Here is a 17,389-nt window from a genome sequence, read left to right as displayed (position 1 = left end):
AACAGGTAATTTTGAACCCCAAAAATCTTTACATCACTATTTTTAGCAAATCTTCGAAATGACTCTTACCCTAAGGGACTTTTGGAAAAATCGTTTTTACATCCTAAACCGCCTCAAGATCATCGATAAAGCATTGAGTGGGGTTACTAAGAGAACCTTCAACTTTGCTCGAAGAAAAATGTGGCCTAATTACATTGACGGGAACTGCCAATTGTCGATGAAATTGTCTTCTCGGGGATAAACATGAGACTGCAGGTGAATGAGCTCGATTTTCAAGAGTTAATGGAGGAACAGGAGCTAACAGAAGAACTAATAGATCTGCACCGCGAGCAACAGCACAACGCTACAGATTAGATCTCATCTTATGAGGAGCATAAGCAAGTTGAGAAATCCTTTACTTCAAATGAGATTAAGGATATCTGTAAATATGAGAAACAGTCCACATTTTATAAAAAATCATTACCCGAATAAGGCTATAGAAGTATATTTTTCTTCAAATCCTTAAAAGGAAAAAGCAAATAGTAAAGGATAGGTTATTAAAGTTCAACAAGATTTCATTGCGCTATCAGTGATGGACAACAGTGATTCCGATAGGAATAAATGATTATTTTAAAATAATTTATTAGGCATATACAATATTGAAATGCTATTGCGCAAAAGTTAAAGTGTTATACTATTGCTGATTGCTATATTTATATTTAGATCTAACATATTTTTTATGATTATTTAATAACAATAATATTTTAATTTTATTTTAAATTTATTTACAATTACTTTGATATATACTTATCAACAACTATTTTATATTATATAATATTTTTAAATATAATATTTTTCCAAGAACATTGTAATCAAAATCTTATAAATAAAAAAAGACTACTGTGGAAATCTAAAGATTATAAAAAAACCTCACCTCTTGTCCAGTTCTATTCTTCCACACGAACCAGTTCTTGAATCCCGATCTCCAGTACTCGAGCCAGTACTCTTCCGCATACTCTTGCCCTTGACCGTTTCCGAATCGTCCTTGGGTCTGAACGGCTGTGAGCATATGGACCTTATGGAGATTTATCTCCAAATATTCTCTAACATCCTTTGATATCATGTGTTTCGGGCACCAGGCTCCACCGAATTTATCATGTTTCAATCTGCAAGCAAAATAAATAAACCCAATAAGTACAATTTATAAATAGATTTAGTATTATATTACATTTGTATATGAAAAATAATATTTGTCTAGTTAAAATCAACTTAAAAAATCGATATATGCCCTGTTAAAGTTTCTCTTATAAAATATTTATTATTATTTGTATAAGTTAACAATATTGCAATAAATATCATGAAATATTTTTGTATTCCAAGAATAAATAATTTACTTGAAATTTGTATTGTGTAATTATCTTATTAAAAATTCTGCTGAAGCTCTTATAAATCTATAAAAAATTTAAGTCCTTTCTAGCAACATAATATTAAAAAGATTTGAGAACCCGCGTCTGTTAAATGTGTTTCTCGTATATAATTAATTTAATGACACTGTCCGTTTTTAAGCCGCAAAAGTTGTGTTTATAAAAAAGAACCTTACTTGTAGTTAGATAATTCACTGAAAACGTAGAAGCGAAAAGGAGAATTTTCTTCAATACAGACTGACCAAGTAAATAAATAACGAAAAAATAAATGAACATCATTATTAAACAAATATTATTTTTTAAATTATAATCAAATACGACAAAATCAACTGTTTCTATTTTAATAATTTATTTGTAAAATTCATAAATACAGCAAATAAATTATACTCGCACCAAAAACAGAGTAATTAAATTCACGTTGTTTGACTTTTAAGTGATATTTTTTAAAGGCGAGAAAATTATAAAATGACTGACCTCCGATAAATGTAATATATTACAACAAAACAATTTCTTTGACTAGCTCAATTTAGAAATAATAAACTTGTAAGCAATTAAGGCTGGGTTTCAAATAAAAATCAAGCTGTATGCCACTAGTATTAGACGATAAGAATTCGCAACGTCGAAGTTTTCTTCATTGGTAGCAGTTAGGAGAGAATCGAAAGATAATAAAATGGTATAACAATTTCGACTATTATTACGTGGGAAAAATATAATTTTTTTTTTTAAAAAGCAATTAGAATGCACACCTAAAATAGATTAAAAACAATAGATCAAAGCTATTGCCGGAAACATCCTTATGTTTGGCAATTTTGTTGAGAATTTTGTTTAATATAAAAGTATAAAAAAATATAAATATTGTCTTTATTTACTTGCAATCAAAAATTATCAATTACTTATTATGTTATTGTACTTATTTTTTTAATGTAAATATAAAAACTATGCTGCTCTCAGAAACCAACTACGCCTTTTAATTTCGCCAAAAAAGGTGAAAGTTTCGGAAGATTTTTCAACTCAAGACAATCAGCGAACGCTCTTGGATGTTTTTACACTTTTCCCTAGAGAGATAAAGGCAGTGCAGAGTTATGGAAAGGATTTAGCATACGTAGAGTTTTTCTTTTCAGTTGAAAGAAAAGTGTTGCGAAAATAAATTTATGCGTATGAATAAGTATAGGTGTAGTATGTCGTTAAAATAAAAAACTACGGCGTGTATAAACTCGGTCATATAAAAACGTCACGCATCTGAAAACATAGAAATCAAATAGATAAATTTCATCTTTTGTGGACTCTTTTTTTCTACAAAATAAATTGCATGGAGATAAGCTTTCGTCCAGTCTGATCTTTAATGTCGGAAAATGCCATATTGCGTCATATTCTCGATCTCGTTTGCCATCAGATTATTCTTACAATCTTAGTGAAAATGTTCTAGCTAGAGAAACTATTTTTAAGTGAAAGTTGGAGGCTTTCTCTACACGTAAATGACGACTGCGAAAAAACTTTTAAGATGCTGGGCTTTGTTATTAGAAACGCGTTTTACTTTTAAAAAAAATATTTTGATAAAATAGTGTATATTTTTTAATAATATAAAAGAATAATGTATATAATTATAAAAAATAAATAAATGTAATAAAGGTCCTGAATGAGAGCCTGCGTCTATTTATTAACTACCTGCACATTTTTTTATAATTTAAAGATAACTACAAAAAAAATATTACCATTACAAGTACCAATTATCACACGCAGTATTTCACACAAAATTAAACCTATAAAATCGATTTTTTTAATCAAACAATTGCTTCAATAATTGGGAATATTGCACGGGCTACCTAATAGCATATCCGTCGCAAAACGTTAATCACAAATAAGTAACGCTGAAAAATATATTATTTGCTCTGATAATATTCTACCCTTTGCATACTATATATATATATATATATATATATATATATATATATATATATATATATATATATATATATATATATATATATATATATATATATATATATAAATATATATATAATCAATAGTATCTACATATATATTAAAGTGTAGTTGTCTAAAATAAATGAAAAAAAGGTCTGATTAGCCATATACTTGCCCTATAATTGTACGCATTCATTGCAAGTCGAGTCTATAATTATTTGTCAATTTAATGAGACATTACAGAGCAAATCTAATAATAAATTCAAAATCAGCGTTTTATTTTAGTAAAAATATATGTATGTCGTACGTATGGGGATGGGGAGCCATACTTTTGGGTGTATGTAATAATTAATAAATAATAATTTATTTATTTACTAAAATTATAACCATCGTGACCTGACAGGCAAACCCAATGCGTCACGATAGTCTAAAGCATAAATACATCATAATACATATAATCATACAGTATGCACACATACAACTTCACATACGTACAACTACACACACTCAAAGCATATTAGCAAAAACACAAAAAACAAGACAAAACAACAGACACAAATCATCTCAACAGGTGTGCATTGTCCCATACGAACTGAACCAAAACTCCATATGTGCAAGAGAAAATGTCAATATTTCTATGGACAGAATTGAGCAGATGAATAGCCTTAGCCAGAGAAGAGTTGGCAAGTGCTACAGTTCTAGACTTTACAGGCAAGAATAGTGCACGCGACCGAGAACTATAACCACCTTCAGGAGCCCACATTTGAAGCTGCTCGAGCACTGAATTGATTGTCTACGATGCCCTTGAGCAATTTCCAGAAGTGTTTAATTACATAAACACTTCTGCGAGTCGACAAAGAAACGTATCCCAGGGCTCCCAAAATCAAAGCACTGGGAAACAAGAACGGATAATACCCGTATTCCTTCAAGTATAAATATCGAAGTAATTTACGTTGTACTTTTTCCAGCTTCAATTCATTACATTGATTCATTACGCCTGGGATCCAAATGATGGAGCTAGTTTCTAGTATGCTGCGGACTAGAGTATCATAAAGAGTGCGCAATACTAAAGTATTCCTGAAGTAACGCGCATTTCTCAAGATAAAACCGAGCATTTTTAAGGATTTGCTATGAGTCTCTGCAATGTGCTGGCTAAATTTCCAACGTTCTTCGAAAGTCACTCCTAAATCCTTAGTTGAAGAAAACCTTTCCAGAAAATATCCGCCTAGATGGTATGAATATTTTGCCGGCGTTAACGACCTTGAAAATGAAATTGTGTGACATTTCTTTACACTGAAAGGCAATTGGTTATAGCAAGCCCATTTCCATATAGAGTTGAGATCCTCCTGTAGGTCGAGAGAATCAGAAATCGAATGCATTTTCTTGTAAAGTTTCAAGTCATCTGCATATAATAAAAAATCTAAATGCTCTATGGCTGTTTCTATGTCATTAATGAACAATAAAATAACAATGGACCCAAATTGGATCCTTGAGGTACTCCAGTAATACATAATGTTTTTATTGGCTTATTATTTTAATCGTCATTACGCTCTGGCACATAAAATACTAATTTTACCGCCTATATCTCGTGAATTTTTATTCTTTGTAAATTTCTCGCAATTTACATATATTTTGTATACCTAATTTCTAAAATATTTATTACTTGATTTTTTCCAAGTATTTTTTCACTTCAATGACGTGCTCTCTTTTTTCAAACGCTCATATGACTGTCTGCGCATTTGACGCAGCGCTACTTTAGTAAGCGCTCTTATGACTCAGCGCTCTTTTGTGACGTTGCCATATAATCTTGTTCTTTTACTCTTTGCCGATCTTTGAATGAATATCCGCACTGTTTTCCTTTTAATATGTACACATATTAGGTTCGAGAAACGATACAATTGCCCCGCAAAGATCTTTATCTGCGATTAACAATATTCATTTTGAACTAGCAATATAAAAAATGTGACATTTGGTTATAGGGGAGAGACGTAGAAGAAAGGCGACACGGAATCTCAGCAGCAGAAACAAGCAGAGCGACAGTAGCGGATCGTCCATAAAGCATCATGAGAATCCTAGCTGCTCCCCAGACATCACAGCCGACAATAATACATCTCGATACGCCAGCGAAGTCATTTTATTGTAACTTTAACTTCACTACTTGATAGCGGACTTCATTTCTCTATATATGTAGTAATTTATGTATGTTTATAAAATAAGCTGTTACCAACTTTTCTTGTATATATTTTGGCTGCAAAGTCGCACCCTTTCGGCTCGAAATTTGATTATTTTCTAAGGCAAAAATCTTACTTATAATTTAATTTTAAGTTGTAATATATAACTTCTTGTCAATCACTTTATTAGTATTTAAATGGTATAAGGAACTCATATATTACATGGAACGCAGGATGTAGGCCTTAAGTATAATAAATAAAATAAATAATAAATAAAATTATACAGACGTGCTATCGTATTCCAGGCATATTTATATGAATAAGTGCCTTAATCGCGCGCAAGGTCTGTAGTAATACGAGAGCAGCAATAATTCTGTGCCGTTCGCATACACCCTGAAAATTATTCATGCGCACAATCGAGAGCACACACAATATTTGAATGAAAAATATTAATTTTTAATTTTCAGACCGTATGTGGATGGCGATTACCGATTCGATATTACCCGTTGCGAGAATAGCATCTGTATCCGGAAGAAAACTCGATCGGGTGTTACGCAAGCGAGTCGTAAGCAAAATTTGCTCACATGCTCGTTAATAATGAATAAGGATTTATGTGGAGCGAATGAAACGCATCTATCGGAAACAATGAAAACAATTTGCTGTAGCTCGAGCTCTGTATGTATTCAAATAAAAATAACACGAATAAACGATAAAACTGATTTATATAAATGGATTCAAAATCAATTCCTGTAGACAGCGGATTCAGAGCGAAACGATCCGAAATTTTCGATCGCTGGTTTCTGGAAGAATGAGATTTCAAACGCTTTATTTTATTTCAGTGATGTTTATTCTGATTTTATCTGGACTATATATAGATCGTAACAACCCAGTACAACACATTTTCACCTACTAATTTATAAAACGAAATATATCAATAATCGACAGCGCTTTGTTTTGACTAGTCAATTAGAATACTGCAGATCCTTCAGCCAGGGGCGGAACAGCTTGTGTTTCTCGCCTTTGTCTGACCAGTCCTATGTCAGTTATTGTATATTGGCATAGTTTGATGAATACCTGAAGGCTACAGTATCCGGTAGCTGTAATTCCTTTGTAGGCCAATCAAATAACAACATCGACTACTTGTATACGTTATCTGAGACGTAACTCATTTATTTGCTAATAAACAGGCGTACATCGTGCAAATTAAAATAAAATAAATGCTACTACGCCTCGCGCTTGCTTCAGAAAATTAGGTCATTGTGAACCTTATTTTAAATATGCATATACAGTATACACTATGTTATCCAGAATAATGTTGAGAAAAAAGGACGTGGATAAAAAAAATGAATAATATGAACTATTCATTTTTATTTAGTTTTTATGTATATAACATATTTAAAATACAGATTAATATAATTTGTAGTTATTTTTTAAATCTGGATGTCTCGTTCGCTTTTAAAAATATTTTAATATTATTATGATTTTTTTCTAAGAGCTAGTGTAACGTAATGTTTAAATCCCCTTTATTCTATTTTTAAACTTTATGTAGAAAGTGGATGAAGACCCCCGAGGATACTTTTTTCATTGATAATTTCTTTTTAGTGTTATTTATGCTTAAATTTTCATTTGCGCAATAATCACCGAACCAATATTTAAACATAATTTTTCAGTGAAAGCGTGAAAATATGTTTTATATATTGGACAAAGAGTGACATCCTAGTATCTCACATCGCATAGATAGAGAAAGAGCAAACAATGAAAGTTGTAGATAGACGATAATAAATATTTACTCTTGTTGTAAGGGGTAAAATGAAATCTGATACAGATAAATATGAGACCGAAACTTTTATTCAAAAAATATCGATCGACAGATTTTCTTTGCTTATATTTTTAGCAAAGGTAACGTAATGTATTCAAACCCTATAAAGAAAGCTTTTTATGTATAAAAGTCTAGTATGAGATATGTATAATATAATATGACATACCAGAAAATCATTCACAACAGAAATGCAGTTAATGAAATATTCAATTTTAAATATAAAATGCTGTATTATTTATAATCTATGCTATTTACACTCTTATAAATTCATACATACATACACAGATCTTGAGTCACATTGAATTTGTATTTACCTAAACAACACGAAGGTATAGCTAACCGGTGATTAACAAACCGCTTATGAATAAATACATTTACATGATATTAAACGGAATTCTAGACACATACACAAAATATAAAACAAAACCACATTAGCTTTAGTAAAATCACGCTACTCAGGAAAAAAGTTATATAAGCTATTATATTTAGATTTTTCCTTGACACAAAACTACACTTGATTCGTAGTTAAACACTTTTGTAGTTTAGACTTAATTTTTGAAAAGTCAAGACTGACTTTTCTTTGTAATAAAACAATACATATATATATATATATTTATAAAAAGTAGTACTTTGTACAAAAATAATAGAAGCGAACGTGCTAAGCCTAAATTTGGCTCACCCCTCACATGAAAAATAGTACTGAAAATTATTTTCTTATACATATGTATTTATATGATATTATAATTTTCATTAGTTGTTGTGTTGATAAAATTAAATTGTTATTAACCGTTAAATTATTAGTTTCAATAAAAATGTCTCAATCTTTACTGTAAATATCCTTTGATGAGCCCCATAACCTTAAATTATGTTTGGTACAAAAAATTTAAATTTTTAGATTTTATTAAAATTGTTTGTAGATATATTTAAAGCCTAAATTTATTTTAGACGCCCAGGGCAGTTGTTCTATTTGCAAGGCTCTCTAGTTTTATAAAAAATTATTTTATTAGTTGTGTTTTTTTTTTAATTAAATATAATTATACTTATGTTACTGTTTCATACACCTAGCTAGAATTTTTTTTTTAAATTAAATTTTTATAGCATTATGAAAAATTAAAAAAATAATGATTATATGAATGCAATATTTTTTACTGTATGTTACTGCGAATTCATACGGAAATTATCTTTCAATTTGTTGATTATTATGATACATTGTTTATGAAAAATTTCTACGTAAAAAATATATAAGTTGCTGCATGCACCTGCTTTCCTGAGAGGTCGTATAATGTTTCCTTTGAACATAAAGAAAGTAAATTACTTATTTAAAAATGCGACTACATTTTTTATTTTTTTATGTAAAAAAATAATTACATGTTTTATGTATCCAATATTATTTTTAAAATACGTATTTGTTATTTTTTCATAAAACTTTCATTATGTAAAACGTTTTAAAGAGCTAAACCCACTACACAGCTTATACTTTGTACGCTTAATACTATAAAGGAATGTTTTCATTTATGAAAAAAAATCGACATATTTATAATCTTTTTAGATGCATATATTATAACTGAAACACGAGTGAACAGTGAATAGTAATGCAGTGCAATAAAGTCACATGCACCTCGAATCCATGTAATTTCGCGCTATGACCCAAAGGATTTGCTTCGAAAATGGAATTGGTTCCCCGTTTTGTAACGACCCTTAAATCTTCCTTTGTGCATAAAAGATTCCCGCTTTTTGTTCGCACCTGTAGTAAACAGGGGAACGGTTGTCTGGGTATTACTAGCATGATGAATATTTTTATTTCGCGATTTTAAATTCCATAAAAACGGATTACGCTATCGACCGGAAAAATCAGAATAAAAAGTATTATCACAAACTATTAGTAGAATAAATAATTCATACAATAAAATAATAAACTACATTAAAATATTTATTATTTTGTGCCATTATGGTCGTTTATTATTTACTTATTTACATTTATCATTAACTTACTATTATTTAAATCAATGCGATTTAAAAAAATTAATGGCTAATTAAAAATTGAAATACAGAAAATATGGGAAAACTAAATATAACACTCGGATAACTGCTGTATAATATCACATACACATTTTAAGTGTAGAAAATGGTTGTAATATTAATTTAAAGTAAAATCGACTAAAAAAAATTTTATCCCATGGTGGTAGAAATTTTTGCAATTTTTGTACTAATTATTTATTTTATTATTTCCCAGCAGATATTTTATGCTAAATTATTTAATCTGGTATCAGCAGTGAACTTAAAATTCGTCAGTTTCGTGTTTTTTTCATCAGAAATGGAAGCCAAATATATTTGCTTTTACTATTCAGCAGTTCGATTAGCCATCTAACTGCTGTATGATAGAGCAATAGAATGATTTATTTAAATTTTTTTCATCCTAGAGAAGCCATTAAAATGTTTCACAACAATAAAATCTGCTCTTAGCTACTATTAATAAATATTTAATGGCTTTGGAAATTAACCTTTGCTGCAAATATCATTGCATTGCTTAAATAATTTAATTTAAAACTACAACGCAGAACCATTTTCAGATAGAAACAGATTAATTTTTTCAATAATAAGAGACAAGCTTCAAACCCCAGTTTGTTATCATAAAAAAGCAAATACACCATTTTCACAAGTAAAATTTATTACTATGCACGTTTTTTTAAAAATTTGCCATAAATGCCAAAATTCACAAGATTTATTTAAAGCTCATTTAAATTTTGCTTTTAGGCTCACCACTTTTAAAATATTTTCGATCCGATCGTTCACAAAAAAATAGTACTGACTTACTAATATATAATACAGTTTTAATGCCTATTTTTAAATTACGTCGTGACTGTATTTAAGAAATGTAATTCTATCGGTAACATGCTATTACTTTTTAATTTGTAATCTTTGAAAATGTTTTAATTCGCCTGCATGTTTCAATTCGTATACATGTTTCAATTCACCTACTTACATATTTTCATTTTAAATGACAATATTATAATATGAAAAGAAAACATTTGAGCATTTATATTTGAGTCGTGCAACTGGGCAAAGATATGACTTACAAGCATACACACGCCTTTATCAGTTTGTCAACGTACTACGTGAAAAGGGTTACAAAGTTAAAGAGAAAGGAAGTAAGAGAATGTCGCCATACTATGTGTGTTATATAAACACGTATACGTGATCTCGTCCTCGCGTCTCTTTTCAATTTTTTTAAAACCCTTTACGTTCGAATGCGTTCGAATTTTCCGATTTTAATATGCAAAGAAGAAATCTCTATCAGGATACAATGATACGATATTACTTGTATATTTATTACCACTATTTTTTCAATCTTTAAATGTAAATTGGCTAGCTCCACTTTTAGATAAAAAAATTTCACTTATTCAACAAAAAATATAAACATTGCATCTATACATAAGTCGCTGACTATTGACCTAAAAGACCTGGGTTTGAAGTCCAATTGTTTTATAATTTCTATCGTGTCTGGAATATCAAAATTTATGATAATTATATAATTATAATTTGGTCAATTAATACAGATTTATCTAATCACACGGAATAATATCGAAATGAATAAATAAAATCGAGTTTGGTCGCATTAGCTACTTCAACTCATATAAAATATCTTATCTTATATAAATGTATAAACAACAACAAAAACATTTCAAGAAAATTGGACTCAAACAATACTACAAATATTTAGAAATAACATAATCACCTGAAAATAAAATTAGCAAAATAATAATAGATCAAGATTGCATTTTTTAAAGTTTAGGTTAGAGTTGCACTCTAAATTTCTATTCTACTCTACTGACATTTTCAATTTGAGGAGACGCTGGCAAAGTTTGTTTACGCTTTGTAAATATAATTACCTCTTCAGGGATTCGGAACTGTCGATAACTAATTTATTTTCGAGGAATATGTCTTCGATAATTACAATAGCATTATCTTCTAATGTCTGTTAGAGCCAGGATGTCTGCACTAGCCGACTTGACTATGGCTGGCACCATCCGGTTCGACTATGGCTGGCACCATCCGGCTCTTTAATAAGCTGGTATTACACATTGATCTAATTTATATCAACTACGAGGAGCTTTTTTGGTACGTATAATTTTATTATATTACCTAATGATTTTTTTCTCTTTATTACTATGTATTATATTTTTTGAATATTGCTTTATTTTTTTGTGTACTATATTAATGCACTAGAGTAATCTGTTAGATCACGGTGGTCTTTATATATTTCAAAACAATATATTTAAATAAATAATTGACCCTACTGACCTTGACTTAATGAATACAAGCCAATTATAGTGAGTGCATTTACTAAACTACTTTTTTTAATCAAAAGTATTAAACTCTTATTTGTGTAAAACTCTTATTTTATTATTAGCATTTTCTTACTATTTTCTATATATTGATTGCCGTCAAAATATAAAATTACCGCAAATATCCATTTTTGCATTAGTTGGGTAAACTAAATATTTTATTTATATTTAAGAATCCTTAAAAAGTAGTAGGTACATAAATATTTATGTACCTCGCGAATGGCAGTGAACCGAAAAAACCTTTGAATCCTTATTTCAATGAACAAAATAAAAAATAATTGACAATATGCTTACATAAACGTAAAAGGCACAACAAGAAAAATAAAATAAAAAAGATGCCTTACAAAAGGTTACATTAATCAATTTGAGCTTAAAATACGATACCTAATTAAATTCCGATAAATTTCACTAACAAGTTTATAAATTGTTAAATACTGTCACGTAGCATTTATATACTAACATTATTTATATTTTCAACTGAATTATATCGTTCAAAAAATACATTTGTATATATATATATTATATATACAATAATATATAAAAATATAGCCCATTCTCGCGATTACTCGGATATGATTTAGACACATACACACACTAGTAATAAGAAATATACGGATATCATAAAAATAATAGTTTTACGAACCGTAATCGCCTTATATAAATTCAAAGCTCGTTTTGAGCCGCCAGTCAGGCCGTTCTCCGGAAAGGAAAAAAGCTTAATAGAAGAAGAAGAAGAAAAAGGGCTCTACCTACCCTTCGACAAATAACCAATGGTTTTCGATGCAATTTTCCGCTAAGTGTGTTCACTTAACGGCCTCGTCCAGTTGACTGGTTATCGATTTCGCAAATCATGACTTTGCAACAAATTGGCCCAAGTCACTAAACTATCAAGACTAAGAATCGTATTATTGAATTTTAAAATAACATATTACAAGGAATATTCGGTAAGTTTTGATGCAAAGTGAAAAAAAATTAACTTATAATATCTAGAACAATAAATAAAGGATTTTTTTATTTTTTTATATAGTCACGATGAACTTCAGCATTATTTTAAATGTAAGTAATTTATTAACAATTTAATAAAATACAGCTTATTTGATAATAATTTCAAATATTTTTTCCTTAACTCATCGATTGGTAAACGCCTATAAAAACGATTTTAATTGTTATTTTGCAGTAAGAAAAAAATCGCCTTTATTTATTATCTACCCCACATCTTAGATACCACCTTACCTCGTGTTGCTTGTTCTTAATATAATGCTATCATATAAACAAATGTGAATAGACAAATGTGAACCCAACCGATAAAACAGCGATTGTGATTAGTCTGTCGACAGTTGTCAAAACTGTCAAATCGGTTAGTTGCGTTTAAATCTGAATAAAAATTAAGAAACACAGTTGAAAATGTGTGTTAAGTATTCAGCATATCAATGAAAACAAGTCTGCGGAAATATTGCCTATAGCACAAATAAGAGTGTGTTACTTTAATAATTTAAATTAAATTAAAAGCAAATCAAAACTATCTGTTAATTAATTACATGACATTGGTCTATATACTGTTGAAAATATAAATAGTGTGAATTTGCATACAAATGACATTTTGGCAAAATTATTTTTCTGTATTATATTATTATAGAATCCAAATTTAACTTTTATTGAAACTTTCATGAATTTTAATTTAAAATGTACTGTAAAATTCACAAAAAAAATCTTAAGTGAGTTCAAATTTAAATCAACAATATGTATTATTATTGTTATACAATATAATTAATGAATTTGTTGACAAAAAGAAAGAAAAGTGCCATTGAAATAATTAGTGTTAGATATTGTACTTGTAAATAATCTTGTATATTTCTTGTGTAATTCAAATAAATTTAACATAACTAATAAATCATTGATGTTAAAATATTATTGAAAAAATAGAAGGATTTAAAAAAAAAGTAATTAGTTTTGTGATACAAAACCTAATTTATTTATTTTTTAATTAGATTTTAACTACAGTATTAACTTAATATATATTCAAAATTGTTTTATACCTTAATAATATTAGTTTTTTAAACCAGTATTACTAATTTGTATAGCATATATATTATTAAATTTCATTTAAATCATGTTTTTAAAATAAAGCAATGCTTATGATCCATATTAATTCTTTATTGAGTCACCCCGTACTTCTAGTATATTCCGAAAAGTAAATTTCTTTTTGAAATATTTGCGTCATATAAAAGTTTCGTATAATGATTCTGGTGGAAGTAGATTTTATTCCACCGAGTATATAAGCGATGGGCTGTGGGTGGAGGTTCTGTGAAAAATAAGGACGCAGCTATAGTACGTACTTTTCACTTTAAAGCGATATTCTTTAAATTCAAGTAGACCATGGAGACGACTAATGTACCGGTTACTGCGTCACGCAAAACTTTGGCATTCGCGACCTTAGGGAGGACTGAGAGGGTACATACCGCGTGAGTCAATTTTTTACGTGTTTTATTTTTAAATGATATAATATTGGAAAGAGAGGAAAAATATGCAAGGGATGGAACATGTCAATTTAATTAAATTATATTTAAATACTATACAAGAAAACTATTACAAAATTGCACTTTTTGCCACAATAATTTGATCTATGTATATATAAAATAACAAGCTACTTCATAATGTTTACATATAGTCAAAACTTTCGCTTTGACAAAATCATTATTTTTGTTATAATAAATAATGGCACACATATGATTTAATTAAAAAATCGTAAAATAAAATATATATGGCAGCGATTGAAAAACTGTAAAAAATATTATTACTAATCGAGTATCAAATAAAAAATATATCTAGCTTTTATTTAAATGAGTGTATTAAATATATTATACATTGAATGTGGATAAATTTACCAAATTTATTAAAAAATATAAAAATTAATTTTAATTCAGAAAGACCGAGAGACGTTTGAGTTTACGGTGTATGTAAGAAACGAAAGTTGATATAATTTTGCACGACTAAGAGTATCCTTTTTGAGATCGCATATTCAATTAAATATTAAAGAATTTATACCAAAGCTCATATCCAAGATACGTATATTTTTAATAAACAAGCTTTTTAAGCCTTTGATTTAACTGTCACTATATAATGAGGGTAAGTACTCTGTAAATTGCAATACAGCTTAGACGTTTGGAAAGCATATTTTCTGATTTATAATCTAAAAATGCACGTATAAATTCAATCTTATATAATATGCGAAAAAAATTTTTTAGTAAAAATATATTATAGCGAAGGACATTTGTAATGATTAAAAATATATTTATTTATTTATTAAAACTATAACCATCGTGACCTGACAGGCAAACCCAATGCGTCACGATAGTCAAAAGTACAAATACATTGTAATACATACAAATATAAACAAGACAAAACAACAGACACAAATCACCTCAACAGGTGTGCATTGTCCCATACGAACTGAACAAAAACTCCATATGTGCAAGAGAAAATGTCAATATTTCTATGGACAGAATTGAGCAGATAAATAGCCTTGGCCAGAGAAGAGTTGGCAAGTGCTCCAGTTCTAGACTTAACAGGCAAGAATAGTGGACGCGACCGAGAACTATAACCACCTTCAAGAGCCCACATTTGAAGCTGCTCGAGCACTGAAGGATTGTCTACGATGCCCTTGAGCAATTTCCAGAAGTGTTTAATTACATAAACACTTCTGCGAGTCGACAAAGAAACGTATCCCAGGGCTCCCAAAATAAAAGCACTGGGAAACAAGAACGGATAATACCCGTATTCCTTCAAGTATAAATATCGAAGTAATTTACGTTGTACTTTTTCCAGCTTCAATTCATTACATTGATTCATTACGCCTGGGATCCAAATGATGGAGGTAGTTTCTAGTATGCTGCGGACTAGAGTATCATAAAGAGTGCGCAATACTAAAGTATTCCTGAAGTAACGCGCATTTCTCAAGATAAAACCGAGCATTTTTAAGGATTTGCTATGAGTCTCTGCAATGTGCTGGCTAAATTTCCAACGTTCTTCGAAAGTCACTCCTAAATCCTTAGTTGAAGAAAACCTTTCCAGAAAATATCCGCCTAGATGGTATGAATATTTTGTCGGCGTTACCGACCTTGAAAATGAAATTGTGTGACATTTCTTTACACTGAAAGGCAATTGGTTATAGCAAGCCCATTTCCATATAGAGTTGAGATCCTCCTGTAGGTCGAGAGAATCAGAAATCGAATGCATTTTCTTGTAAAGTTTCAAGTCATCTGCATATAATAAAAAATCTGAATGCTCTAGTGCTGTTTCTATGTCATTAATGAACAATAAAAACAACAATGGACCCAAATTGGATCCTTGAGGTATTCCAGTAGGGGTCTTATATCGTTCTGAAAATGAGTTATTGTACTTGACGAATTGATATCTATTGGTCAAGTAATTTGAGAATAGATTAAGTAGATCTTCAGAAAACCCGAAATTAGATAACTTTTTTACAAGTAAAGCATGGTTAACTTTATCAAATGATTTTTCAAAATCTGTGTATACGACGTCCACTTGTACACCAGAGTCCAATGATTTTGAAACATAGTTAAACAAAACCGTTAGATTAGTGACAGTGGATCGAGATTTACGGAAACCATGTTGTTGGTCGAGAAGCATACACCTGCAATGAATAAAAATGTATTTATGCAAAATAATTTCAAATAATTTTGCAGGTGATGAGATCAAAGCTATTGGCCTGTAATTGTCAATCTGAGATTTGGGACCCTTTTTATGAATTGGAGTGACTTTTGAACATTTCCACAATTCTGGAAAACAAGAGGATCTCAAAATTAAATTAAATATAAATTTTAGAGGCTGTAAAATACTAGATATGCATCTTTTCAGAATGTAGTCTGGAATAAAATATAAAACTATTTAAAAATAAATCTATTTAAAGTTAAATCATACTAGCTGTATCCGAATTATTTTTTTTATCAATTAATTAAAATAATAGTAATAAAAACAGTACTAGTAATACCGCTATATACTGTTTTTCTCTCGGTATTGAAAATTCCGGTATTATTACAATCCCTACTTGTCACTAGGCGACATCTTCTTTATCTTACTTTTCTAAATTTTCAACAAGCAATGTAATCTTTTAAATAATCCAGTGGCTCATATACAAAATCACTGGGCTCTAAATTCTAATGACGAACAACTTCGAAAGTTTTTTAAATTTTATTTTACAGACCTTTAACAAATTGAGATTAACAAATGATAAACTCAAGTTTTTTGGGGAAATTTTTAGTATAACATTTACTATCAGAAGTTTTTTACGGATCACTAGTTGAGAAACACTGCTAGTTTTTTTAATTTTTAAATTACTTTATATATTTCAATTTTATTATGGTTGCTCAATATATATTTTAAGTACTTAGTGTGGTTTAAGTCAAAATAAAATTTCAGGCATTTACCATTTTATAGTACAAATACAATGAATAAACACACCGCAATGTAAAAGAAAATTCCGGTGTGGTGGAATAATCATTCCTTATTAAACTTTAAAATTGCGAACATTTTTTTCCGCTAACGCCGAGGGAGTCGGCCCCCTTAAACAATTCACTCTTCTTCATTAAAACGCGTTTCTTTTTATGACGGCATAATTTATTTTTGTCATACAAAACAGAATGGGGAATGCATCGAAACCAAATACAGCAACGCAATTTTTTTTAATTAAAAACTAAAAAATCTTAT

General features: G+C 29.4%; 1 protein-coding gene across 1 annotated transcript in view; it reads right to left on the bottom strand.

Annotated features, from left to right (window-relative positions):
• The window catches only part of Ddr (discoidin domain-containing receptor 2), a 187,782-nt gene that overhangs the window by 104,108 nt on the left and 66,285 nt on the right, over window positions 1–17,389 (bottom strand). The window contains exon 5 of the mRNA XM_088188380.1: window positions 914–1,145. Coding sequence (XP_088044506.1) covers window positions 914–1,145 — 232 coding nt within the window. The remainder of the gene's footprint in view (window positions 1–913; window positions 1,146–17,389) is intronic.

This window comes from Plectrocnemia conspersa, unplaced genomic scaffold, assembly GCF_051122295.1.
Source record: "Plectrocnemia conspersa isolate PC_06_02 unplaced genomic scaffold, ASM5112229v1 ptg000006l, whole genome shotgun sequence".
NCBI classification, from domain to species: Eukaryota; Metazoa; Arthropoda; class Insecta; order Trichoptera; family Polycentropodidae; genus Plectrocnemia; species Plectrocnemia conspersa.
The sequence above is the reverse complement of the archived record's forward strand: the minus strand, read 5'-3'. Positions and strand labels throughout refer to the sequence as shown.